The sequence below is a fragment of the Mustela lutreola genome, chromosome 10 (assembly GCF_030435805.1).
Source record: "Mustela lutreola isolate mMusLut2 chromosome 10, mMusLut2.pri, whole genome shotgun sequence".
NCBI classification, from domain to species: domain Eukaryota; kingdom Metazoa; phylum Chordata; class Mammalia; order Carnivora; family Mustelidae; genus Mustela; species Mustela lutreola.
Genome location: NC_081299.1, coordinates 26,201,637 through 26,227,802, shown reverse-complemented (window position 1 = coordinate 26,227,802; position 26,166 = coordinate 26,201,637). Strand labels below are relative to the sequence as shown.

The 26,166-nt window shown below is 52.5% G+C and overlaps 2 protein-coding genes across 4 annotated transcripts; both read right to left on the bottom strand.

The window, feature by feature from the left end:
• Positions 1–16,682: 16,682 nt before the first annotated feature.
• Positions 16,683–20,602, bottom strand: GJB4 (gap junction protein beta 4). 2 transcript variants are annotated; one of them, XM_059137826.1, is made up of 3 exons: positions 20,501–20,602; positions 19,408–19,509; positions 16,683–19,124 (listed from the first exon to the last, which is right to left on the bottom strand). In XM_059137826.1, exon 3 carries the CDS (start codon positions 19,036–19,038, stop codon positions 18,238–18,240), a length of 801 nt encoding a protein of 266 aa, XP_058993809.1. In that variant the 5' UTR covers positions 19,039–19,124; positions 19,408–19,509; positions 20,501–20,602; the 3' UTR covers positions 16,683–18,237. The 2 variants fall into 2 exon arrangements, with proteins under 2 accessions (XP_058993809.1, XP_058993808.1); XM_059137825.1 differs by having other exon boundaries at positions 19,408–19,456; positions 20,501–20,601.
• Positions 20,603–21,333: 731 nt separating this feature from the next.
• Positions 21,334–25,153, bottom strand: GJB5 (gap junction protein beta 5). Of its 2 annotated transcripts, none has more exons than XM_059136334.1 (2): positions 25,011–25,153; positions 21,334–22,932 (listed from the first exon to the last, which is right to left on the bottom strand). In XM_059136334.1, the coding sequence occupies exon 2, from the start codon at positions 22,903–22,905 to the stop codon at positions 22,084–22,086; it is 822 nt and encodes a 273-aa protein (XP_058992317.1). In that variant the 5' UTR covers positions 22,906–22,932; positions 25,011–25,153; the 3' UTR covers positions 21,334–22,083. The 2 variants fall into 2 exon arrangements, with proteins under 2 accessions (XP_058992317.1, XP_058992316.1); XM_059136333.1 differs by having other exon boundaries at positions 21,335–22,929.
• Between the last annotated feature and the right edge of the window lie 1,013 nt (positions 25,154–26,166).

The window sequence follows — 26,166 nt, the reverse complement described above, 5'->3', positions numbered from 1 at the left end:
GCCCGCAATCCTGACTCGCCCACACGCGTTACCAGGGCTACTGTGTCCGCGCCCTGCCCGGCGCAGTTCCCGCCCGGTGGCCGGCCTGGACCCGGCTGGGGAGTGGAGGGGGGCACCCTGGGGGTCTGCCCTCCCGTCACCACGGCCCTTCACGGCGGCGCCCCTCTTGGGCGCTGTGTCCTCCGCGGAAGCGGAGGTTCCCACACCTTGGAGAACCAAGTGGGGAGCCGACTCTGTGTCCACACTGGAAGGGGCAAGGCGAATCCGGAAAGGAGATGGTGGGGGGATCCTTTGTCTAGGGGTGAGGGTGAGGACAGGAGGGAGAGGGGTGGTTGCCTGAGTTATGTCCAGAAGCAGATCTTGTGAGAGGCGGGTGGGGGTGTTGGGGGCAGAGAGATCCCTTGCCCTAGACACTCTGCGGAAGGAGGGGGGCCAGCAGCTGGGCTGCAGCTGGGCTGGGCTCTGGGGACAAGGACGCTTTGTCTTAGTTATTAGTGTACTATGACAAGGAACCTTCCCAGCCTCCTTGGAGAAACCCCAGGGTTTCTGACCTCCCGGGGAGTCCTGGGATCTTAGTCCCCTTGGGTCCTGAGCCCTCAGTCTCCGCAGAGATGGTATTGCTAACACAAGGGTGACTCTGCGTGGCAATTTCCCAGGACTGTTCTGGCTCACACCTGTGGCCCCAGTGTAATTAACATCACCCCCTCACTCTCAAAAGTACCCCAAACCTGGGAAGATCACCCTACCTACTGCTCATTTTGGTGGAGAACTAACCCTGCATTGGACACTCAGAAACATATTTGTGCCAGATATGGCCCAAAGACTATTTCTTCCTCCCTGGATGAGGAAGGCATGATCCTTCCCCAGAGTGAGAAAACCAGGTACAGAGAGGTTAGGTGACTTGCCCAGGATCCTACAGAGAATAAGGAGCAAACCCGCCTCTGGAGGTCTTGGCTGTGTGGTTTCTGGATGGCACAGAGCCACAGGGCAGAGACCATCTTTTACTTAGTGGGCCATGGCCCCTGAAAATCGTTGCTGAGGCTCAGGGCTGGGGTGGTCCGGGTGTTTCTGTGTTTCTGTTGATGCAGGGGTGGGGTGGGATGTGTGGGTGTGACTGTCCTGTGAAGGTGCAGGACTCTGCCATCTGTTCCCTACCACGTGCTGCTCTCCAGCGTCTCAGAGCAAACCTGCTCCCCACTTTCTTGTTTTTTTTTTTTTTTTTTTAAGATTTTACTTATTTATTTTAGAGAGAGAGCTTGAGAGGAGAGAGGACAGTGGGAGAAACACTCTCTGGCGATCAGAGAGCCTCATGTGGGACTCAATCCCAGACTCCAGGATCATGACCTGAGCAGAAGGCAGTTGCTTAACCAACTGAGCCACCCCGGAGCCCCCCACCCCCACCCCACTTTCTTGTTTTGAACAACATTTCCATCCCTATAGCAGGTCACAGAGGCAGCCCTGTCAAGATCACCACGGATCTCCATGATGCTACATCAAACAGTCTGTCCCCACCCTCCTGGGCCTGCAAAAGCACCTGACACCATTGACCACTGCTTCCTTCTCAAAAGGCTTTCTTCCTTCAGCTTCCTTGACACCACACTCCCAGTTTCCTGGCGCCTTGGAGGCCTCACAAGCTATTGTCCAGTGTGGGCATGTCCCAGGACTCAGCCTTTTCTTTCTATGAGAGCTCATCCAGCCTGGGGGCTTTCCATACTTTCCCCTGCTGATAAGTCCTGCGTTTCTTGTGCTCCCCCTTACTTCTCCCAGAACACCAGACTGCCCACCTGACCGCCAGGTTTCCAGTTACTTGATTTTCCTTCCTGAGGTCAACTCTCCATCTTTGTAGAGATACTCTTTGATGCTTTCCTGAGGGAGGTACACTATGCCCCTGGTTCTGCACTTCTCTATTTAAAAAAAATTTTTAAATTATTTTTTAAGAAGGATTATGTAGTTTATTTTTTAAAAGTTTTTTAAAAAAATTTATTTGACAGAGAGAGACACAGTGAGAGAGTGAACACAAGCAGGGGGAGTGGGAGAGGGAGAGGCAGGCTTCCCACTGGGCAGGGAGCCTGATGCGGGGCTCGATCCCAGGACTCTGGGACTAATACCTGAGCCAAAGGCAGACACTTGGAAACTGAGCCACCCAGCCTCCCCTGCACTTGGCTATTTTTTAAAAAGATTTTATTTATCTATATATTTGAGAGAGAGAGAGAGAGCACGAGCGAGTGAGTGGGGGGAGGGGCAGAGGAGAGGGTGAGGGAGCAAATCCCAAGCAGATTCCACACAGAGCATGGAGCCCTATGCAGGGGCTGATCTTGTGACCCTGAGATTATGACCCGAGTCGAAACAAAGAGTTGGTCTCTTCGCTCACTGAACCGCCCAGGTGCCCCCTTTGCTATTTTTAACAAAATATAGGATATTTTCCCTCTATTGGTAGATACAGAACTACCTCATTTTTTTCTCATAAAACAGCTGACTAGTATTCCATACTATTTACTATAATATATTTAATCAGTCCCATATTGATGAAAATGAAGGCAGCTTCTAATTGTGAATTTCCTTCCTTCTATTATAAACACCACTGTAATCAACATCCTTGGACAAACATCATTTAACACATTTTAAAATTAGGTCTATAGGATATATTCCTAGAAGTGGAACTTTGGGGTTAAAGTTGTATGCCTATTTGTACTTCAGATAGATAATGTCAAATCTTCTCCAGAAATGTATTAGTTTCTGCTACCACCAGCCATGAGGGCCTGTTTCCTGGACTCCTTGCCAAGGTGGAGTGTTAACCACCTGTGGCAATCTTTGCCAGTGATATCTCATTATACTTCTATTTTGCATTTCTCTTACTACGAGTGAGCACGAGCATCTTTGGATAGACTCAACACCCATTTTATTTTTCTATCAACTGTCCTATGCTTTTACCCGTTTTTCTACCGGATGGTTGCCTTTTGAATTAAGAGATTTCTTAGGAGATCTTTATATATTCAAGAAAGAAGCCCTCTGTCAATGATACAAATAAAAAAGGTCTCTCCCTCCCTGTTTCACACTTGCATTTTGACTTTGTATACGGAGTTTTTGCCGTGCAGAATTAAAACATTTTTAATGTAGTCACATGTATCAATCTTATCTTTTATGGCTTCTGGGTTTGGTCATAATTAGAAATGCCTTCCCCACTCTGAAAGCCCAAAGAGTTTTCCTCCCATGGTTTCTCCTAGCTAAAGTAGTACTTTAATGATATAAATCAGATCGTTGTCACTCCCCTATTAAATCCTGCAGTGACTTACCATTACTTTTATACTAACACCCACTCTCCTGACATTGGCCTACAAAGCCCAAACCACCTGCTCCTGCTTTGCCTCCCACCACACGTCCCCTTGGTCGCTTTTCTCCAGCCACACGGCCTTCATTCTTTTCCACAAACACGCCACGTCCAGTCCAGCCTCCTGGCCTTTGCAATTGCTGCTCCCTCTGCCTGGATGGCTCGTCCCCTGCTATTCCCTGGGCACCCCCTCTGAAGCCACTTTGCCCACTTCCTCAGCAGTGGAGCTTCAGAACGTTCCCAGAGATGCCCTCTGAGAGCAGAGAGCTGGGGGGGGGGGGGCGCTCCTGCAGCACCTCCAGCACTCAGACACTCAGTGATTGTTTGCAGAGTCAGTCTTGGTAGCGCAGAAAGTTATGCGTGAGAACTGTCTGGCTGTGCGATTGGGCATTGGGTGTTAACAGGTAGTGTGGGGAGTAGGTAGGTATGTTTGGTGCGTGTGGTTATGAATGAGTAGGATTTTGCCAAGGTGGCTGGCAGGGTTTTGTGAGAGGCATGAGCTGGTTGGTGTCTCTGTGTGTGGTTGGGTTGTTCGTTGTTCTGCTCTGCTGCCCGGGTGACCAGATGGCCTTGGTCCTATCATTCGGGCCTTGCCAGCGCTGCTCCCTCACTCCTGACATCAAGCAGTGCCTCCGACACCTGCCCTGTGCTTCTTCTGGAGGGATCTGGAAGAAATCCCATTCAGAAAGAGGCTGTGAGGCTGCTGTCCCACTTCCAGGTTCTGCTCCCAGAGCAAGGGAATGTGTGGGAGGCCAAGTAGGCCATCCCCTCGCCTCGGGGCAAGGCTGTGTCCTGCCGGGGCTTGGAAGCTGCCGGGCCACCCACACTCCCTTGAGGGCCTACACACCTGTTCTCTGGGGGTGGCAGGCTTAAAGCCTGGCCCCGTGCTGCTTCTGGCCCAGGCCTTGGCACAGGCTGGTCTTAGTCCCAGGTTGCCCCCTGTGTCTGAAACTCTGCCCGGGCCTCAGGCAGGGGCTTCCCTCTCTGGCTGGGATTTTCTTTGTGTTTGTGCAGTAGTGGCTGGGGGAGCAGAACCCACTGGGAAGCAGTTCAGGTGGAAGGATGGGGACTTTCCAGCCATGCTCCAGCATGTCCGAGGCTGTGGGTAGGAAGACAGAAATATCTCAGGATCCAGGCTAGAACATTGTTCTGCTTCCAAGATGCCGAGAGTTACTTGGAAATTCTGCCCACACCTCCAGCAATGGAGGCAACACACAGCTTTTCTGAGTTGCTGTCAAGCTTCAAGCATTCCACGTGTGCCCCGAATCCCACCTCTTCTCACACACCCCAGACCTCACTCCCCACCCCTTTCTCCTCCACTTTTTCCCTTCTGCTCTTTCCCTTGACAGTAAATGCGCTGGCACTTCCCTGTCCTCAGAAACAAACAAGCCTCCCTCACCCCACTTCTCCAGCATCTGCTTCATCTCTTTCAATTCCTTTGTAGTCAAAACTCAGGAGAATATCTCCATCTGTTCTCTGCATCCCCCCTGGAGCTCACTCTCATCGGGGGGCCTTGCTCCGTGTGTTTCCCCTACCCCAGCCCCCGGCCCTCTTGCTGGGGCTCCAGCATTTGGTCGCAGAACATCACACTCTTCTGACTTTTCTTCCTTCCTGGGTTTCCTTTTTGTCTCCAGATCTCCCTGACTTTGAAGTACTGGGGTGCCCCAGGGCTCAGTCCTTGGCTCTTTCTCTTCTCTGTCCCCACTCATTCTCCTGGCAATGTTATCCAGTCTCAGGATTTAACACATTAGAATTAGGCTGACCAGGCCTGACTGCTTGTCTCCATCCAGGCCATGCCCCCTGCCCTGACTCTGGGCTCAGCAGTTACTCCCCTCACTTGCCGGCGTCCAGTAGGGACTGCAAACTGACCACGTCCCACATTAAACTCCTTCCTTATTAGGATTGTTGGATTTAGAACCAAACCTAGCCAGCAAGCAAAGACCCCAGAAACAAAACAAAACAAAAATCCCAAAGCATGTGCTCTGTTAAATTTAAATTTCAGATCGTACATGAGGCTTACTTACACCAAAAAAACCTTTATTCTTTATTTGAAATTAAAATGGAGTTAGGAGTCCTGATGTCCTCTGACACCCTGCTGCCTACATCGCCCTCCATCAGTTCTCCATCCTTGACTCACCCGAATGAGTACATGGCAATTGTACTCATCTACTCATTAAGGCCCCCAACTTAAGAGTCATTGTTGACCCTTTTTATTTCTACCCCACGTTCATTGCCACCGAATCATTGTGGTGTTCCTTTCAAAATGTTTTCAAAATCTGGCCGCTTCTCACTGACTATGGATGTTATCCTGGTAACGTCAAAGCCAAAGATAATTCCTTCCCTGCATTATTGCTGGTGTCCTATAAACGATCGCCCTCCTTATGCCTTGTCCCCATGCATCTACTGTGAACACAACCACCAAGGGGATCATGCCACTCCATTTTCTCCCCCACGGTGCGTCCCTGGCGTTCTGCTCGCTCAGAGGGACAGCCAGAGGTTTGAGGATGGCTTATAGGATCCCATGTGTTCTGGTCCTTCTCCAGCCTCTTCTAAACACTCTGGCCTCTTGGCTCTCTGACTGCTCGGCCTCACTGGCTTCTCTGCGGCCCGTGGGTGTGCCTGGGCTCTTCCCCAGCCTCCGTGCCAATGCACGTGCTTTTCCTTTCATCTGGCACACTTCTCCCCCTCTCTGCACCGTGTGCTGCCTTGCCTTCCCTGGCCTTCCCGTCTAGAATTGCTATAAGGTTTCCTCCCCACCCTTTCTCTCTCCTGCTTTATTTTTCTCCTTGGCAACTATGATCATGCAACTTATTCTATATTTTGCTTATTCTTCTTTTTAATTGTCTGTCCCATCACTGGCATCTGTGAGGACAGCCATTTTTGGGAGTCTCTTGTGTCCACTGCTCTCTTCCCAGCACCTAAAACAAGACAAAGTACTTGCCAGATGAGGGAAAAAGCCCATCACACAGAATAAGCCCTGCCCCAGACTGACACAGAGTGGCTGTTTGATCAGTTCCTTCTATCTTAGTATCCCACCCACCTACCTTCTAGAAGTCCCTCTCTGACCACCTCCCTCCTCCAGGAAGCCTTCCTTGACTTGGCCTCATCTCTTTCCCCTCTCTCCTACCACCAGGCCCAAATCCCTGGTTTGGTACTCAAGGTTACAAGTGAGCTGTCTGTGTGGCTGACTGTGTCTGTCTTCACCCAGCCTCTGCTCTCCCAGGAGAAGAAGCTCTTTGCCAGAGCTCTCCTTTGAGCTGCAAGGGTGTGGGCATCAGGGCAGCTGGGGAAGCCAGCCTGGGGTGAGGCATGTGCCAGATTCCTGAAATCAGCCCGCCACCTGCACTGTGGGAGCTTCTGGAGCCTTGATCCTGGGTCAAAGAGGTGCTGGGCACCAGGCATCAGGGAGCAGAGCCTAGACGGAGTCTGGGCTGCAGGGACGTGGTTCCTGAACTCGCTGTTCCAACAGCCTCGGGAGGTCCTGACATAGGCACCTGAATAGGTGACTGGCCATCGGCTGAGCTGGGAAGCAGAAGCAGGTTGGGAGAAGCAGAAAGAAATGATAGGGTCATCATGTCTGCAGTTGGCTAAGTGATGTGTGTGTTTGTAAATGAGTCTGGCGCCGCCGTTTTGACAAGGCCATCAGAACATTCTGACATGACTTGTAAGACCCCCCCTTTTTTTTATGCTGCGAGGGCGCATCAGACAGTGTCGTCCCATCCCATACTCCATTCCTGAGCGTCCCCTGATGCCCAACATAGCCCATCCCAGAGCCGCGGGCATGAAATGGGGCTCAGTGCCCATTGTTTTCATGCAACCAAATTTTCCTGTGCATCCAAAGGCCTTGCTGGTTTGTCTGTGGAACACACATATCTGGGTGTGCAGGGGCAGCTGGATGCATGGGATGGAAGAGAGAAGCACAGTGGGAACCCTGTCCGTTGCTGGGGCCCATGCAAAATGGTATGGAAGACAGTTTGGCAGTTCCACCAAAAAAAAAAAAGGTAGAATGACCATATGAGCCAGCAAGTCCACACCTATGTATATACCCAGAAGATCTGAAACTCAGACCCATCCGTGAGTGTTCAGAGCAGCACCACTCACAATAGCCAAGGCAAATGTTTGGAAACAACCCCGACGTCCATCAAAGGAAGAATGGAGCAACAGAATGTGGTATATCCATATAATGGAGTACTATTCAGCTGTGCAAGGGAATCGAGTCTGATCCATGTGACGATGTGGGTGAATCTTGAAAACAATATGTCGAGGGAAATAAGCCAGACACCAAAGGACAGAAATTGTATGATTTCTAGGATAGGATTCTAGGTAGATAGATATTCTCAGTAGATAGATTCTAGATAGAAATCTAGGATTTCTAGAATAGGTAAATGCAGAGATACCGGAAGTCGTTGGAGGCTACCAAGGGCTGGATGGAGGCGTGAATAGGGGTTGTTATTTTAGAGAGCACAGAGTTTTTGTTAGGGGTAATGAGGAAGCTCTGGAAATAGTGGTGATAGTTGTACAACATTGTTCATGGAATTAACACTACTGAATTGTACACGGAAAAATGGTTAAGTGGCAATTTCATGTTATGTATATTTTATCACAATAAAAATATTCAGGAAAATTAGGAATAGTAGGGATAGTACGGAAAAATAGGAGACAAGGAAATAATTGGTGAAGAGCTATGGATTTGGGAATCAGGAGTGACCAGGTTGTAATGGAGGCCATCGGAGCTGAGGAGATCACCCAGGGAGGAGCTCACTCAGGCTAGAAGAAGCCTGGGCACGTTAGTCAGTGCTCTTGATTGCAAATGACAGAAATCTGATTTGAATTAGTTTCGGCACAGAGGGGGAATTGATGGGTTTGTAAAAACATGGGGAGGGAAGGGGTATCTAGGAGCCCCAGAAGCACCTGGCTGGAGGTGGTGTGATTGTGTCTCTCCTGTTTGCCTCACCTCTGCTCCTCTCTGACTGTTGGCTCCTCCTCTCCACATGCTGACAGGCTTTTGCCCAGGGTCACCAGTTCCGAACTCACATCTTTCCAGGCTTCCCTTAGAAAAGATTCAAATAATGTGGGGGAGGAAGCTCGAGTGGCCCCATCTGGAGCGCATACCCACCTGAGGTCTAGGGGCCAGGTCACATGACTGACAGTCATCTATAGCTCCTCCATTTGGAGCCATGCTGGGCAGGCAGCCTATACAAGGTATCTGTGGTATGGGACGAGGTACGGGGGAAGGCAGTGCACCCTGGGAAATGGCTCACGGCACAAGGACAGGGAGCCTCCACTGGGCTTGATGGTGAAGGAAACTTAGGTATGCTTGGTAAGGGCAGGGTGGCTTAGGCGGGGTGATGGAGCAAGGACCAGATCATAGCTGGTGGGAGGGAGGGAGTGGGAGCTAAGGAAGTGTAGATGGTGAGTGCAGACCTGTTTCAGGACGCACTGCTGGGAAAGCCAAGAGAGAAAGGAGGTGGTTGTGCGGGACGTGGGGGTCAAGGAAGGGTTTTGTCTTGGCTTTTGGTTGGAAGAGATGTGAGACTGCTGAAATGCTGGGAGAGCCAGGAGAGAGCTGGACGTTGAAGAAACAGGAGGGCAGGAAGAGGTGGGGGAGAGGGGCTCCTGAGTATGGGGTGTGGTGAGCCCAAGACTGGGCTCACCCTTTTCACTATGCGGGGGGAGTGGGGGGGGGCTGGTCTGCATGTGGTTTGGTCTGCAGGTCTGGTGGCTGTCAACGGGAGAGGATTCTTGGAAGCTTTTGCTGTCTTTGAGATGTGGGATAAAGATCAGATAGAACTGGTTAGAAGTTTCGAGAAGAGTGGAGAAGCCTGAGAATACCATACACCACCACGAACAACGGCCAAGAACGAAACAGAGAAGAAGGAGGGCTGTTAGGTGGGGCTAGAGAACATGGATTTGTAGTGACCTCACTCTGCCTGGCAGCCGGGTTCACTGGAGCAGAGCCCAGCACGGGGCGTAGCCATGGGAAGTACAGTTGGACTGGTCTGGGCTAAGCAGGAGGGGTGGAGAGATTATGGGGATATTGGCTGGACAGCAGGTCATTCCAGTCATCTCAGCAAATATTTATTACCCTTTTACCGTGGATATATACAGTAGACATGCTGTAGGGCCTGGGATATACTGGCAAACCGAGTGGATACTGTTCCAGCCCTCAGAGAGCCTGCAGTCTAGAAGGAAGGACAGACATCCATCTAAGAGCTCCCATGTGACATGAGGGTGATGGGAGAGACTGTGGATCCCAAGCCTAGGCTGGATGCAGAAGGAGGGGATGCATGAAGGGCTGGCAGTTTGGGAGAAGATCACGGGTCAGGTCAGGAGGTGTCTATGTGGCTCCCTGGGGGATTTTTTTGAACAAACATGAACAGATGCTAAGGGAGGAGCTGGGTGCGTGGGCCGGGGGAAGCTGTGGTCAGAGATGGGGGTGACCTACACCTGTCTCACCCTTCCCTTCTACCCTCCTGTTATAGTAGGTGACCTGTCCTTTTCCTGTTGAAGTCCAAGCCTCCATCCGCCCTCTGCGTCCCATTCCTCTGGTTCTATGGGGACCTTGACCTTTCCCCTTTACTGGATTCAGTTCATCATTTTTTAAATATTCTCAAGTCTCTGTCACTGTAAAAATTAATTCTTGACTGCTCCCTTCTTTTGGCAATGACACCGTTTCATTTTCTACTCTTCTCCCAGTCACCATTTTCCAACCAGTTGTCCACACTTGTTATCTCCATTTACTTGATCATCATTGTCTCTGCCCGCACCCGCACTTCACTGGGACCTGGTTTCTGCACGCCATTCTTTACATATGATGCTCCTGCCATAGGTGCCAAAGACATCTTGTTAATTGAATCAGCACTTTTCAGTCCTTATCCAGTTTGCCCCATGGCAACGTCTGGTCCTGGTGATCACTTTGTCCTTCTCTAGAGACTTCTAAAAAATTCTAGAAGTTCTAGAAACTTCTCTAGAACATTCATCTCTTGGCTTCTGTGACATCATCTTTTTTCTCTATGACATCATATTCCCTTGGCTTCTATGATATCAATTTACTCTGCAGCCCCCTTTGCTCACTTACCCCCAATTCTATTTGGCCTTTAAGCCTCCATCCTAGGGCATCTTCTCATCTCTATCCCCCAAAGACTCTGTCTAGTCTCAGCCACCCTCACAGCTTGAGTTACCACCTACCATGGAAGCCCAGACAGAAGACTTGAAATAAAAGGCAACAACCCCCTATGTTCCCAGTGAGGAGACCCTCAAAAGTTTGGGGGTCGATTTGAATATATAAACTTTCAGTGTGGTTGAAATAATAATTTACTTTATTAACTTAGTGTGCTACCTATTTTTTTTTTCCTTTCCAAGTTTCCATTTTAATTCTAGTTAGCATACAGTGTAAATTTTGGTGATTCAACACTTACATAAAATACCCGGTACTCATGCAACAATTGCACTCCTTAATCCTATTTATTTATTTATTTATTTATTTATTTATATCATCCCCTATCTGCCCCATCCACCCCCCCTCCCCGCCCCCTCCCCTTTGGTAACTTTCAGTTTGTTTTCTTTTTCTTTTCTAGATTTTATTTATTTATTTCAGAGAGAGCGAGAAGGAGAGAGTACAAGCAGGGGGAGGGGCAGAGGGAGTGGGAGAAGCAGACTTCTTGCTGGGCAGGGAGCCGGGAAGTGGGGCTCCATCTCACGACCCTGGAATCACGAGCTGAGCTGAAGCCAGACGCTTACCAGTCTGAGCCACCCAGGTGGCCCCAGCAGTTTGTTTTCTATAGCTAAGGGTCTGTTTCTTGGTTTGTCTCTCTCTCTTCCCACCCCCATGTTTGTTCGTTTTGTTTCTTAAACTCCATTTATGAGTGAAATCATATAGTATTTGTTTTTCTCTGTCTGACTTCTTTCACTTAGTGTAATACTCTCTAGAGTTCGCTGCCTATCTTAAGGTCACGTATTATATAGAACCAATGTAGTGAACCTATTATTTTTTCCTTCCCTGAACAGTTTATGAAGCAATTGTATTTAAACTTCGAACATGTCTCCGTGACACCTGGGTTAACATCATTAGAGTTTGGTTTGTTGCCATTAACCTTTTATAGAATGCACAAACTTTTATTTTTGCCCAAGCTATTAGTGACATAGTGCTTTTCAAATCTGTGAATGGTACTGGAAACTTTATTCTCTGCCATAAAAGCCTGGTTGCTTAATACTAGGTTGCATAACTTAGAAAAAAAATCATATGGTAGGTGTGTATTTGTCATTCTCCACAACGTAATCATTTCCTTTGTTGTTCTCAAAGTTGTTTTTTTTTTTTTTTTTTTTTTTCTTAAGGGCTTGCCTAGAAAGACAATACTTGCTATTGTAAGGTCATAGCACCAGGAGTAATGATTGAATCTGTATGAAATGTCTCTCTCTCCGTTTTTAATGCGTCCACCTAGTGGCTGCCATGAATATCCAGGACTTCATTGATTGGGGTTATTTCAGGCTAATGAATTTCCCCCAAAGAGAATTCTGTTGTTCAAAATGCAGTAATTGAGAGTATGCCCCACAACATGGGAGACTTCGTAAGGACTTGGGTAGAAGACAAAACCTTCCTACTTGAGGGATAATTCTGGAGCAAAATCTTATGCTATATTCAGACATTTTGCCGACAATTCCCGAATCATTGTTTCCTGATCAGTCCTTTCCACCCCAGCATCCAACAGCCTACTAGACATCGCCACCTGGGTGTATTTTTATTGAGTGGCTGCTGTGTGTCAAGCACTATTCTAGGTGCTGGTGGATAAATGGGTGGACAGGACAGAGTTCCCGTTCTCAGGAGTGCATCCTAGCGGGATGATACTGAGAACAGACATGTAAACAAATCACTAGTACATTTCATGTACTAGTAAATGCTCCAAAGAAGATAAAATGGGGTCATGCAGTAGAGAGCGACTGTTGTGTATGTGCTTCCTTTGGGAAGGGCAGGTTAGAAATGGCCTCCTGGAGGAGAGGATGTATGAGCTGAGATGTGAATGACAAGGAGACAAGTCACGTGAAGCTCTCAGGCAAAGCTCTGAAGAGCGTTGCCAACAGAAGCCAGTGCAAAGACTCCGAGATGGGAGAAGACCATTGTGGGTGGGGATGTGCAGAGGGAAAAGCTGAAGAGGATGAGTCTGGAGAGGCAGCCAAGGCCTATCCATGTAGGGCTTTGCAGCCCACAGCAATGAGTTTGGTGTATTTTCGTTTTCATGGCCATTATGGGAAACCACCTGGAGGGTCTTGAGCAGGAGAGGGACTTGACTGATCTTGGTAGAAGAGATCTCTGGCTCCCATGGGTAAATGCGGTAAGGGAATGGAGACAGCAAGTGAGGACAACCTTCAGAGAGTTTTGTTTTTTTGTGAAGGTGGTGGTAGCTGGAGAAGGATGTGGTGTCAAGAGGGAATTAAAAAAAGAGAGAGGATGGGATGCCTGGGTGGCTCAGTTGGTTGAGCAGCTGCCTTCGGCTCAGGTCATGATCCCAGCGTCCTGGGATCGAGTCCCACATCGGGCTCCTTGCTCCGTGGGGGAGCCTGCTTCTCCCTCTGACTCTGCCTTCCACTCTGTCTGCCTGTGCTCGCTCTCGCTCTCTCTCTCTGACAAATAAATAAATAAAATCTTAAAAAAAAAAAAAAAAGAGAGAGAGAGGACATTCTAGCATATTTACAGAATTGTAGGGCAAAACTGTGGAGCACAGTCTAGAGTCGGTGAGAGCTGAGGACTCCAGTGTCTGAGTGGAGGGGGTACCAAGAGCAGGGACACTCATCCAGGTCCCAGGGGAGAAGGCAGGATGAAGGGGCACATAATGCCTGCCTGTCAGCCCAAGAGGTTTAGGGGTACAGGGACTGGAGCTTTGGGGGAAGGGAAGGTATGATACAGCCATCTTGGGACTAGGGTTAGGGTTTTAGGAAAATGTAGAATTTGCTAGAAGGGCTGAGTGTTCACTCAAGGTTTGTGATCAGAAGTTTCCATTGAAACCAGTTCGTCTGGTTGCATTCTCCAGATGCTCCGGGTGCCACGTGGAGAATGGGGTTGAACTGGGCTTGGGGTCTTGCCTACTGAGTAGCTACGGCAACAGTCAAAGGCAAGGGAGCCATCCAGGATACATCTACGGAGGGCCCTGGGAGTCTGAGCTGGGGAAAGAGGGAAGGGAGGTCATAGAGGGGGTGGTGGACAGCCACATGGGGAGGGCCCACAGATGTGGCAGAGGGGGTGCTGGAGCGGGAAGCAGAGGGAGAGGACGTGATGAGCTCTGGGTACTGCCGAGGTCTGGGGTGTGAGCGTGTATGTGGGTGGGTGTCACAGGTGAATAAAGATCGATGGAAACAAGGAAGTTAAAGCATGGAGAGGTAGGTGTTAGAGGTGAAGTCACCGGAAATGGTGATAAGTACAGTATTTGAGAGAGAGAAAGAGAGAAGGGGGTTCCAGGGGCTGAACTGGTCCTGCAGAGAGAGGGGATAACCAGGATAATTTACCTAGCTCTCCGACTCCACGTGTCTGCAACGGAAGTTCCTTGTATCTCCTGCAAACCTGCTCCTCCCCTTGGGAGATGGCCCCGTCACCCAGAGCAGAAACCCGGGTGTTCCTTTGGTGCCTCTCCACCTGATCCCACACCCACTCAGATCGCCAAATCGATCCGACCCCATCTCCTAAATCTTCCTTAAATCCAGCCACTTCTTCACACCTGCAGCGCACACCCTTGTTGAGGCCATCGTTGTTTGTGACTTGGACTGCTTGTGTCAGTCTCCAAGTAGGTGGCCCCGCCCGGGCCCCTCAGCACATTAACCAGTGGCACCATGCCTTAGATCACATCGCTCCAGTGCTCAGCCTCTCCAGTGACTTCTCGTTGTCCTGAGGATAAAGTCCAAGATCATGAACAGGGCTTTACCAAGAAAGTGCTGCAGACGCAGCCCCTGCCTGCTTCAGCCCGAGTCCTCCCAGGAGCCTCCTCCTGGAGTACTTCCCATCCCCCTCACCAAGCTTGCTCTCCCTTCACCTGGCATGCTCCTGCTCTGCTTGGCAAAGTCCTCTTCTTTCTCTAGACATCCGCTTAAGGAAGTCTCAGGGAAGGGGGCATCTGGGTGGCTCAGTCGGTTAAGGGTCTGCCTTCGGCTCCTATCATGATCCCGGGGTCCCAGGATGGAGCCCCGCATCAGGCTCCCTGCTCAGGAGAGAGCCTGCTTCTCCCTCTCCCTCTGTGCCTCCCTCCCACCCTGCAAATCTGGGTGCATGCACTCTCTCTCTCTCAAATGAATAAATTTAATCTTAAAAAAAAAAAAAAAAAGAAGCCTCAGGCAAGTTTTTCCTGCATCTCTGGCTGTTGGATACACCTTCCCCCTCTCCCCAGCACCCTGTGCTCCCCAGCCTGCCATAAGCTGTCCTCTTCATGGGATGTAAATTCCATGAGATCGGGGACTGTATCTGATTCTTCCCACATCAATCCTTGGCACGTAGCATGGGGCTTGTCACGTAAAATTGAACAATAAATATTTGTTGATTTGAATCCAATGAGAGATTCTTGAGGTGGAGCAGTTCTGGGTGAAGACGAAGTCCCAGGTGTGGTCCTGTGAGTGGGTAGCTAAATGCAGAGGAGGAGGAGGTCACGAGAGACACAGAGGGCATGGCACGAAAAGGATGGAGTGACGCCCAGATGGTTCCAGCCGCCCTGGGATGTGAGAGTATACCCCAAGACCCTGACTCCTCGAGTCCTTCATGAGTGGAGGAGCAATGAGGGGGCAGCCATGGGGGTGGGGTAGAAGGTGGAGGGGCAGATGGCAGGGGCCCAGCTGAGTGAAGAGATTTCAAGAAAGGTGGGAAAGTCTGAGAGTGGTAGTGACTGGGGTGGGGGGGTTCTATTTATATATTTATTTATTTATTTGACAGACAGAAATCACAAGTAGGCAGAGAGGCAGGCAGAGAGAGAGGGGGAGGCAGGCTCCCTGCTGAGCAGAGAGCCCGATGCGGGGCTCGATCCCAGGACCCTGAGATCATGACCTGAGCTGAAGGCAGAGGCTTTAACCCACTGAGCCACCCAGGCCCCCCTAGGGGTGGGGGGTTCTTGAGAGAGTGGGTGAGACTGAGGATGAAAATGCCCTGGCGGATGTGTTTCTAGAGGATTCTTCCAGCTTCTCTGAGGCCTTGGGCTGCTCAGATGGTGTTCGGTTCTGTATGGCTCACTGGCTCAGGACTTGGGACCTCTGGGAGCAGATCCCATGAAGAGGGCTGCCACAGGAGTCAGGTCTCCGGATGCCCTCCCCCGATGCTGGCCCCGAGGCTGACACTGAGATGGGGACTCTGGTATCCCACAGGGAGTGGGCTATGCCTGGTTTGCTGGCTAGCATTTGGCTGTTGTTTGGGTCTGAGTGGTTCTGAACCAATTGAGAGCGCCAGCCTATGTTCTAGGATTGGGTGGTCACAGCTCTGGTCTGGATTGGAGGTAGAGCTACCCTTATTTCCTGGGATCAGGAGTTCAGTAGATGGTATTGGTGCCGTGCCCACATCCCCATTAGCTGGGGACACCCATTCCCTAGCAGCTGTGAATATAGGATGCTCATGGCTTATGGCTGCCCCTGGAGATTTGACCTTGATTAAATGGGAGTCACCTACCCCTTCCTGTCAGCCCTTCTGCCCACGGGCTGGACTCAAGCCAACGACTGACTGATACGGGAGTTCAATGCCTGGTGCCCTCTCCTCCAGCGGGAACAACTCAGTGGCAGCATGTATGGTCGGAAGGCCCGTCACTGCACAGGGGTAAAGGCTAAATACCCCTGAGCCCATACCCAGCTCAGTCTCTTCCCTTGCCTGCTTCCCTTACTCCTTCATCCTCAGGCACATGAATTCCTGCCATCGGCTCTGCTTTCAGGGACCCTGACCTAAGACGAAGTGACTGCTGATCTTGTCCCATGATTCGGGGAGGGGGAGGCAGAGAGGCTCTCTATAGACCCCAGCCCCCTGTAGACTCAGCCCATCTGCATGGGCGTGGAAGTCCCCCTCCCCCCTACTCTAGGCCAATTTACTCAACCATAAATGAAACGGTTAGGCTAGATTTAGTTAAAACATCAACAATGATGGAACTTACAAATCCACAAGAGGACGACTTATCTGCACTCTCTGGCCAAGGTGTAGTGAAGGATTCAGGTAAACAAGACAAGTCCCTTCCCCGAGCAGCTCATAGCCCATTTACTCATTTACCAAATGAGTAATTTATTTATGTACCAAATAAATAATAATAAATTAAAATTTATTTTAATTTAATTTAAAATTTAATTGTTTAAATAATTTAAAAATAAAAATTTACCAAATAAATTTACCAAATGAATAATTTATTAAAGGTAGCTGGGGACCTGGGTGAGTCAGCGTCCTGCTCATGAAGGGCTCACAGACTGATGGGGAGAACGGCCCAAGAACAAGCTAGACTTAAGTGTTCGGACCTTGAGATCTGAGGAAGGGTCCCAGAGGAGGAAGGAAGGGCATTCCCGGTGTCTGGAACACATATCTGAAGGCCCGAGGCGTGAGGCAGCTTGATATCTGGTTGGGGACCTGTAAGCCATTTGGTATTATTGGCGAGGACAAGGAGGGAGGAAGCAGGGGTGACCTCGGGGAGGTCAGCAGGGACCAGGTGGAGGGGCAGTGGGGGACAGTGGTGGGCGTGGAAGTTTCTGAAGCAGAAGAAACGCCGCAGTCCGGTGCGTGTGTAGAAAGCCTCCCTGTCCCAGCGGTGGAAGAGAGGCGGGAGAGGGGGGGCTGACTCCGGAGTTTAGGGTTGGAATTGGGGGGATGTGATACTGCACTGGGTCGTGCGCCATGAGAGGCTGGCATGAGGGTGTCAGGATAGCTCCCGGCTCGGACAGCTGGGTGGCTGGCAAGCCATCCAGGGTGCGGGGTGGGTGATGCGTGAGGAGGGTCCTTGCGGTCCCTTTGGGAGCTGCTGACTGGAGGAGACCTGGGGGCCTCCTGGAGGGTTGATCCCTGGGCAGATGGTGGGAGGCTCTGGGGCTCAGAGGCAGGTCTGGGTTGGAGGTGCGGCTCTGGTGGGGGTGGAGGTGGGAAGATGAGGGTATGCGAGTCTGGGGAAGAGAAGGGAAATGCCTCAGATCTGAGGCTGTGGGAGGGACCTTTAGCTTGGATGCTCTCGGTAGGTTTCTGGCTTGTGGGGTTAACCCCGTGGGGCACCCTGGCAGACTCCCCATCCTGGGCTTGCTCTCAACACCATTGTACCCCTTCTAGGCCTTCCCTTCCCCCCCTCAGAGGAGACTCGCTTCCCTGAGACTCATGCTGGACAGGGTGAGGGAGGCTGGAATGGCGGAGGCAGGGGCCTCCTGAACCACAGGCGTTCACTGGAGAACAGATCTGTGCTGGGCCCAGAGTCTCCTGCGGTCCCACTCCTCCTGCCTTGGCTAGCGGCTTGCAGAGTCCAGAGGCCCCTGGAGTGGCCTCTCCATATTCCCACGGTGTCGTGGGGGTGCCCTTTTTGTGGTGTATGTTGTGGTGTGTGTGTGTGTGTGTGTGTGTGAGATGGATGAGCTTAGATCTGAGGTCCCGGGGCTCAGGTGCCCACTGAGTGGTTGTGGCCTCCTTACTGAGGTCTGTGCCGAACCCCCCGATGCTTCTAGCCGCCATGCCCCACCCAGGCTATAAAATACTGGGAAAATCACATTTATTAATGTTTTTCACACACCCCATTGCCTTATACAAAATTCCCACCAGCTGTCAACCTCCCTCCCCTGGGACTCAGGACACAGGGACCAAACTGCTCTCCAGGGGCGGGCTTCCCGAGCCCCGCAACCATCTTCCTCCCCCGCGCTGCGGCCGAAAAGATGCCACTGCCCTGGTGTGGCCTTAGGGAACAGCCTACAGCCCCAGTGGTCCTCGCCACTGCCCTCACAGGTCATGGAAACCCACCTGCCTCCATTGTGGCTGACCCAGCCTTCATTAGGACAGAGTTCCCATCTTGGGGGTGCTCTCCCTGGGAGAGGATGTACGGGGGGCAGGTGTCAGGCAGGTGATCCCGGTGCCGAGACCGCTTGCTCCTTGGGCTGAAGGTCTCCAGGCACCTCTTGCCCACCAGGTAAGTGACCTCACTGAGGTTAAGCAGGATGCAGATGACAGCGGTGGCCACCATGAAGTAGGTGAAGACCTTCTTCTCGGTGGGCCGGGAGATGTAGCAGTCCACCGTGTGGGGGCAAGGGGACTCAGAGCAGGCCACCACGCGCGGCATGTCATAATCCTCATAGAGGCGGTGGAAGAGGTAGAGGAACCCGGCGTCGACGGCCGCCTTGAAGAGGAGACTCAGCAGGTAGGTCCACCAGAGCCCACCCCGCTTCTTGCTTGGGTTGTCGTACAGGGACGGGGCGTTGGGCCCGTGCTTCAGGCGGTGGCGGCGCTCACGCTCCTGGCGGTAGGCCACGTGCATGACCACGAGCAGCGAGGGGCAGGTGACCAGGATGAGCTGCAGGGCCCAGAGGCGCACGTGGGACACGGGGAAGAACTCGTCGTAGCAGACGTTGGGGCAGCCCGGCTGCTTGGTATTGCAGACGAAGTCCTTCTGCTCGTCGTCCCACACCTCCTCGGCCGCCACCACGTATACCAGCACGCGGAAGATGAACACCACCGACAGCCAGATGCGGCCCAGCGCCGTGGAGTACTTGTTGACCCCGCTCAGGAGGCCCTGCAGGGACGCCCAGTTCATGACGACTGTGTCCTTGCTTCCTCACGGGGACCGTCTGCAGCGGGGAGCACCCACTCGGGGCGTGGGGGCCACGAGGCCGGGAGAGCCTGGAAGTGGGTGTCCTTTGTTAAAGGTGCAATTGGCAAAGCCCTTTCACCAACCCTCTGTCATCACGTCCTCACTTGCCATGACTTGGTGGGGTCGGGATGGCTCTTATCCCCATCTCACAGGGGAGGAAGCTAAGGCCCAGCGAGGCACCCAAGCTAGGCTCCCAGCTGGAAGTGGCAGGGCTGGCCTCGAACCCCCACCTTCCAGTTCTAAAACCAGGGACGAGTTTATTCTATAAAGTCATAGATAAACGTGAAGGGTAATCATCTCACATGCACATACCTGCCAACTTCTTCGACCCCAGGTTTCAGCCCTGTAGATCACACGGCTTCTATAGAAACAGGATGAAGACGGTATGGATTGGGTGACTTCCAGCTGCCAGGACTGGACAGGGTCAGGAGGGGAGGGTGGTGTGTCTTTATCTTCCTGCAACTTCTATGGAGTGCCAACGGGAGCCCGGCCCTGTGCTGGGCGTGTTGCTATTGGCCTCTTTGGTGGCCCCCTGAGTGATAGCCGTCCTCCCCTCACACCTCACCTAGCGAGAGGCCCAGGACAACCCCAGCCCCGACATTTCCTCCCAGACTAAGCAGGCTCTTTGGAACCCTGGGGTTTGGCATTCCCCCCCCCCCACACCCCTCCCCCACCCAGTGCCGACTGTCCTGACCACACTGGGTTTCTCTGGAATTCCAACCATTTCAGCTTTAGGGAGGGACTGGGGAAGGGAAGGAGGCAGGATTCTGGATTCTGGTTCGGTCCTCCCCCCATCCCTTACTTCTCCCAGGAACACCCTCCTTCTGTGCTAGCCAGCTCCCCCATTACTCCCGGTCAGGCCCCTCTCCAGGTGCTCTCAGTTCTCCACACCCCCTTATCTGGAGCGCCATCAGGTTCCATCCTGGCCTGTACCCCTCCTCTGTCCTGACTCAGACCTCAGGATCTTCAGAGCTTGTGACCCTGGGACATTTTCCGAGGACCCTTCTCTGTGGAATCGATCACAGTACTCAGATGGTCTGTTTCCCTGCCTCCAGGCCAGACCATCAGTGCCTGGAGGGCAGGCTTCTACAGCTCATGCATCTGTTTCCCTAGCACTCAGCACCTGGCCAGGCCCGGTGAACACATGGATAGACGTTTGCTGAACTGAAACCCCCTCTTTCAGACCCCTACCTCCTTGTCTCTTCTCTGGTTCTCTATCTTCCCTTTGGACTGACAGGACATCCCTCCCCCTCCTTGGGGTTCCTTGGGGTTTCTCCAGGGATCGTCTATCCCCCTCCCCCCCCTTCTCCTCCCCGGAGCCCAGGCTTCAGCCCGTGTTCTGGGGATCCTCAGCCCATCCGGTCCCTGCTTCCCAGCCCGGTCTGCTGCCCAATTTGGGCCTCACCTTTCTCCGGTCTAGCAGCGACTCTCCGGTCCCTGGGCTTGTCTGTCTGCCTGAGGGCCTCCCGGAGGCAGCTTTTGTTCCTCACTCCTGTGCTGGGTGGAGCTTTCTGAGCCAATGAGCCAAGGGAGAGTGAGCGGGTGGGCAGGCAGGCGGACTTCCCCGGGCACATATTCAGAGCAAACACCTGCGGCTCTCTCCCCTGGCCCACGCCTTCTTTCCAGCCTCGATGGGCATGGCTGGGTCTGGCTCCCTGGGCTGGCAGGTATGTGGGTGAAGCTGTCTTTGGGGGGAGCAGTGCAGGAGGGTATCCTTATGACAGGGTCCGGGTCAGCACCAGTGGTCCCTATCTGTTGCCACACCCCCTTCCCATTACCTTATTGTCCCTGGTCTCTCTGTCCCCAGTCCTCTCTCCTGCCCTTTGCTCTGGAAGCACGGTCCAGAGCAGCTGCCATCCACGGAGAGGGGCAACCTTGATCCAGCCCAGGATCACATCCCACCCTGGCGGGGACATTTCCGGAGGCTAGAGCTTGGGCTGCTGGTGAGCTGTGGAGGGGATGGGAGGAGCTGATCATGGTTCTTTTAGAGGAGGACACCTGCTGCCCTGGCAGAGATGAAGAATGCAGGTGGGCAGCAGGAAGTGTCCCAGGTGGTGTGGGTCCAGTGGAGGTCCGTCCTCTATGGGCCTCTGGGGAAGCCTTCTGGGAAAGTCAGGATACTTCCCAGTGGGGGTTGCAGAGGGGCCTTGGGCCTGCATCCCAGCTGTCCTGGTGGCTGGGATAGTGAGGGTTAACGAGCAGCCAGGGAGGGGCTCCTCTGCTTCATTTCCCACAAGCATTTATTGAGCACTTCCTAATACCAATGATTAACATTTATGTGGCCTTTTACAGCTGGCTTACCCCATCCATAGCCATGAACTCATCCATCCCCCCCCCCCCCCCCCCAGGCTCCGTATTATTAACCCATTTTGGAGAGGAGCTGAAGTCCCTTTCCCAGAGTCCCAGTGGAGCATGGGTTCGAACTCAAGTGTTCTGACTCAAAAGTTCATGAACTTTCCATGGCAACACACAGCTTCCCACAGGCCAAGCCCCATTATATTTTCAGATAGTCCTCGGACCTCAATTTGCAACTGGGATAAAGGGTTGTTTAGAGCATGAGCAGGTGGCATGACCCCCAGGAGTTCTGGGGACACTTTGCTGGGGGAAGGAATGGCCCCTCACAAGGCCGGGTCAGGTTCAGCCTTTTGCAGGGACACAGAGGTTGAGCAGTGACCTGAGAAGGGTCACAAAGGCCAAAGGACTGAATGGCACCTTGAATCAAGTGGATGAGTTGACTTTTATTAAGCCTTGACCGTCCCCTGCCCCGCCCCCCCAATGTACTTGCACATCCGTTTTCTAAAGAAACCACTTCTCATAGCAACACCCTGTGATGTGGGCTTCACTTCCGTCTTACATAAAAGGAAATGCAGGTTCAACTCAGAGGGGTCACTGGCCCAAGGCCCCACAGCTGGGGCAGGTGCCGGACCCTCCCTGCTGCCTGCCCCCAAGGCTGCACTGTGGGAGATGCCGGGTTTGATGAGGCGGCTCTCACAGGATGGTCTTGGTCACGTGGTCTCGAGGGAGATCTGGTAAGAGAGGAGGGTGAGCATCCGAGCCCAGAAAGATGAGGTCACCTGAGAGGAGGTCGTCCCCCTTGCAGGAAGAGGTGGCACCATCCGGGCAATGGCCCATGCCTGGGGCCCTGGCTCTCCTCGCCGCCAAGCCCTCGTGGCACCTCTTGCTCACCAGGTAGACCAGCTCTACGAGGTTGAGCAGGATGCAAATGGCGGCTGTGGCCACCATGAAGAGAGTGAAGATGTTCTTCTCTGAGGGCTTGGAGATGAAGCAGTCCACTGTGTTGGGACACGGAGCTATATGGCACTTGACCACATGAGGAAGGGTATATCTGGGGTAGAATGAGTGGAACACATAGAGGAAGGCGGTGTCCACGGCGGCCTTGAACACCAGGCTGCAGACATACGTCCACCAGAGCCCACCCCGCTTCTTGCCGGGGTGCAGGTAGAGGCGCCCGCCGTCCTCCCCCACCGCTTCTTGGTGCTTCTTCTCCCGAGCCTCTCGGTAGGCCACGTGCATGACCACGAGCAGCGAGGGGCAGGTGACCAGGATAAGTTGCAGGGCCCAGAGGCGCACGTGGGACACGGGGAAGAACTCATCAAAGCAGACATTGGAGCATCCCGGCTGCTTGGTGTTGCAGTCAAAATCCTTGTGGTCATCGCTCCACACCCGCTCAGCCGTCACCAGGTACACCAGCACGCGGAAGATGAAGACCAGAGACAGCCAGATGCGCCCAAAGGCAGTGGAGTACTTGTTGACCCCGCTCAGGAGCCCTTCGAAGATCCCCCAGTTCATAGTGGACCCAGGCGTTGGCCGCTCCTGCTGGGAAATAATGATTTCTCACATTTATTGAATACTGACTCTGAGCACCTTATGGAAATATATTATCTGTACTCAATTCCCACAGTCACAGAGGAGCTAGATTCTATTGTTGTCCCCATTTTACAGATGGAGGAAACGGAGGTTCAGGGGGCTATGAAGGTTGCACAACTACTAAAGGCAGAGCTGGGGTCAGAACCCAGGTAATTAAATCCAGAATCCATAAAAGTGGGGGAAGGTGGGTTCAGGGAGCTACTCTTTCCTCCCAGGGCTGAGGCTCTGGTCTTGTGGTCCTGCAGCGTGAAAGCTTGAGTTATGGGACATTCTGCCCTCTCCCTCTGTTCCAACTCTGGTCCTTCTCCTTAGGGGGCAGAGCCTTAGGAAGACTTCTCTCCTTTTGAGCCCCTCTCCTCTTAGCCTCTCCTAAGGGGAACCTGCTCCTTGCCCTTTACTTGGCTTAGGGGGTTTGGTGGGAGAGACTGCAGGAAATTTGTCCCCAAACTCCCATCTGGTCTAACACTCTGTAAATACTCAGGCAATGTCTTGCTCACGTGCAGGTCACTTGAAGCAAGGCCAGTGGCAACCCTGCTGAAAAATAAAGTAGGGGACAATTGTTCTCTTTCTCCAATAATGTTCCCAGAGTAGCCTGGTGTTCTGGGGATTCCTAAACTGGTGTTCCGTGGAACCCTGCCCATAGTTTGGTAACTGGAACAGTGAAAGAAAGGATTCTGCGTTCAAGAAAGGTAGGCAAACGTAGGTTTAGCAAAGTTATACTTGATCTTAGCCAAAAGGGCCGAGAAGCGATCAGCAAAGTTAAATAGGGCCCTTACTTGACCAAGCGAATACATTGACAGACACTTGAATCCCCAAAAGGGAAGGAATATGGAGCATTGCCTGAACTACTTTAAACAAAACCTTTTTTTTTTTTTTTTTAAATCATGGTATGGAATAGTCTTGTCTCAACTGCAAAATGGGAAATGCTGCTCTGGTCAGTTTTGCTGTTGAGTTCGGCGGGATGAACACAGGTATCAGATCTACCTCCATTTACGAAATGTGACTGCCTCTCAGGACCAGACTTTCACTTCCTGTCTTGGAATTCTGCCTGGTTCCTGGTGGGGCGGGGCTGGGTCTGGGGGGGGGGGTCCCCCGAGACCAAGGCACTGTGGTTTCACCTGCTGGCCTCCCCTGGGACTTCAGGGGGACTGCACAGCCTCTTGCTCTGAGGGGTTCCTGATGCCCTTCGCAGGGCACGTGTACGCATCGGTCACTGTGCGGTCCTGATGGCCTGTGGAATCTGCTGCGGATGGGCCAACACTTATGGGTTAGTCACACCGCTCCAGGCACTGTTCTCAGCACTTTGTGTGAACCAGTACAGCAACTCTATGAAAGGGTATGATATTTTTTTATTCCCAATTTCCAGATGAGGAAAGTGGAGCACAGAGAGGTTAATTAATTTGCTCATAGTTGCTCAGCTGGGAAGCAGCAGAGCCGGGATTTGAACCTCACTTTGGGCCTGTGCCCCTTTGCTTAAGTTTCAGGAAGCTGCTTGCCCATCTGGTCTGTGCCCACCCTCTCCTCCGCCAGGTGGGTGCCAGGGAAGGGAGGCTGGAAGTGTCTTGCTCTCACCCTATCTCTCCTCTGCTCTGTCTATACCACCTACCGCTTGGTTGTGAGTCATGGGCTTGCCTTTGCTCAGGCCCGCCCAGTGTGGGCGGAACTCCTGGCTGCTCTCCTGGGAGCAGCCTGGGAGACTCCAGCCCTTAGTCCCCAGAGGCTTTTGGCCCATCCCACCTGGGGTGTGGTGGGTGGGACTCTGCAGGCCCAGACAGCGCTGCCTCCCTTGCTCATTCAGCTGCTGGCACCCCTGTGAGCCCCTCTCCCATTCCGTCCCTGGTTCCCACCTCTTCTGAGCTGGAGAGAGCAGGAAGAACGCAGGGCAGAGGAGGGAAGAACCCTCCATTCCTGTCCCATCAGAACCCAGGATGGTAGCTCTGTCCAGACCCCCCCCTCTCGCCTTGCCACTGGAGAAGTCTCCCTCTGCCCCATATGCCAAGGGTCCATATGGACACAAGTGATCTTACCTGGGGGGCTACTCCTCAGGGCTCTCTGTGTACTGGCTCCTGGCCGCTGGAAATCGGACTCTGCAGGCAACTGGAACTCATGTCAGAAGGAGGGAGGGTGTTTGGGGCAGCACATTCTGGGACAGAGCCTGTGGAGTCAGCAGGCAGCTGGGTGTGCCGCTGGCCGAGGAGGAGGGCTCGCTGCGCCTGCCACTGCCATTGGCTGGGCCCCAGCCTCCCCAGACTGCCTCTGAGGAGGCCCAGACACTGAAGGGTTCATGGTTCACTCTTCCTGGGGCGCTGAGTCCAGAGTCCAGGCATCCTGTGAGGGGAGAAAAGTAGGTCCGTTCTGAGCCCCTGCTTGTCCTCTCATCTCTGGCCTTGTGTGGGAGGAGCTGATGTCTGTCCTGCTTTCTCAGCCTTCTCCAAAAAGTCTGCATGCTCCTTCTTGGGACTCTAGGGGCTGCTCTCTGGCCTTCCATTCTTCTGGCTTCAGTTATTTTCCCGAAACGCCATGACTTGCAAACTCTGTCTCCAGCCCATATGCATTTGCCCCATCCACTGCCTACCCTTGGATACCCTTCCCTTGCCTTTCTCAGCACCTGGTACTCCTCCAAGAAGCCTTCCCTGACTGCTGTTCCACGTGGCTTAGAGCTTCCATGGCCTTGAACTTCCCCATCATTGTGACTATATTGGAATACTTGGTCTTAACTGAGCTCATTCCAAGTAGGACCTATCTGTTGCATAAACAAATCAATCCACACCAAAAGGGACTAGTGAGCAGGGCATAAGGCAGACCAGCCCCTGGCCCCCAGGAAATCACCCACCTGGCTTTGGTGGCCTGCTGAGAAGTCTAGTACCAGCTGTACAGAGCCTCTCACGATGGCCGAGGGGGCATGGAGCAGGTTTCTGGGCCCAGGCTGCCTTCCCCCACCATCCCGTGGCTGCTGGACTCCAGCTCAGTATTTGTACCCTTATGCTGGGGACATGAGGGATTGTGCAGAGAGCCACCCCTTCCCCAAAAGAGACACATACATGGACCCCTCCATCCTCAACACCACACAAAATAACCCTTGTTCTCAATTCAAGAATCATTGCCTAGACACTGCTGTGTTCCAGGTATTATGTTTGGTACAAGGCTACTCAGATAAAGAAAGGATCTGGAGAGCCTGGGCAG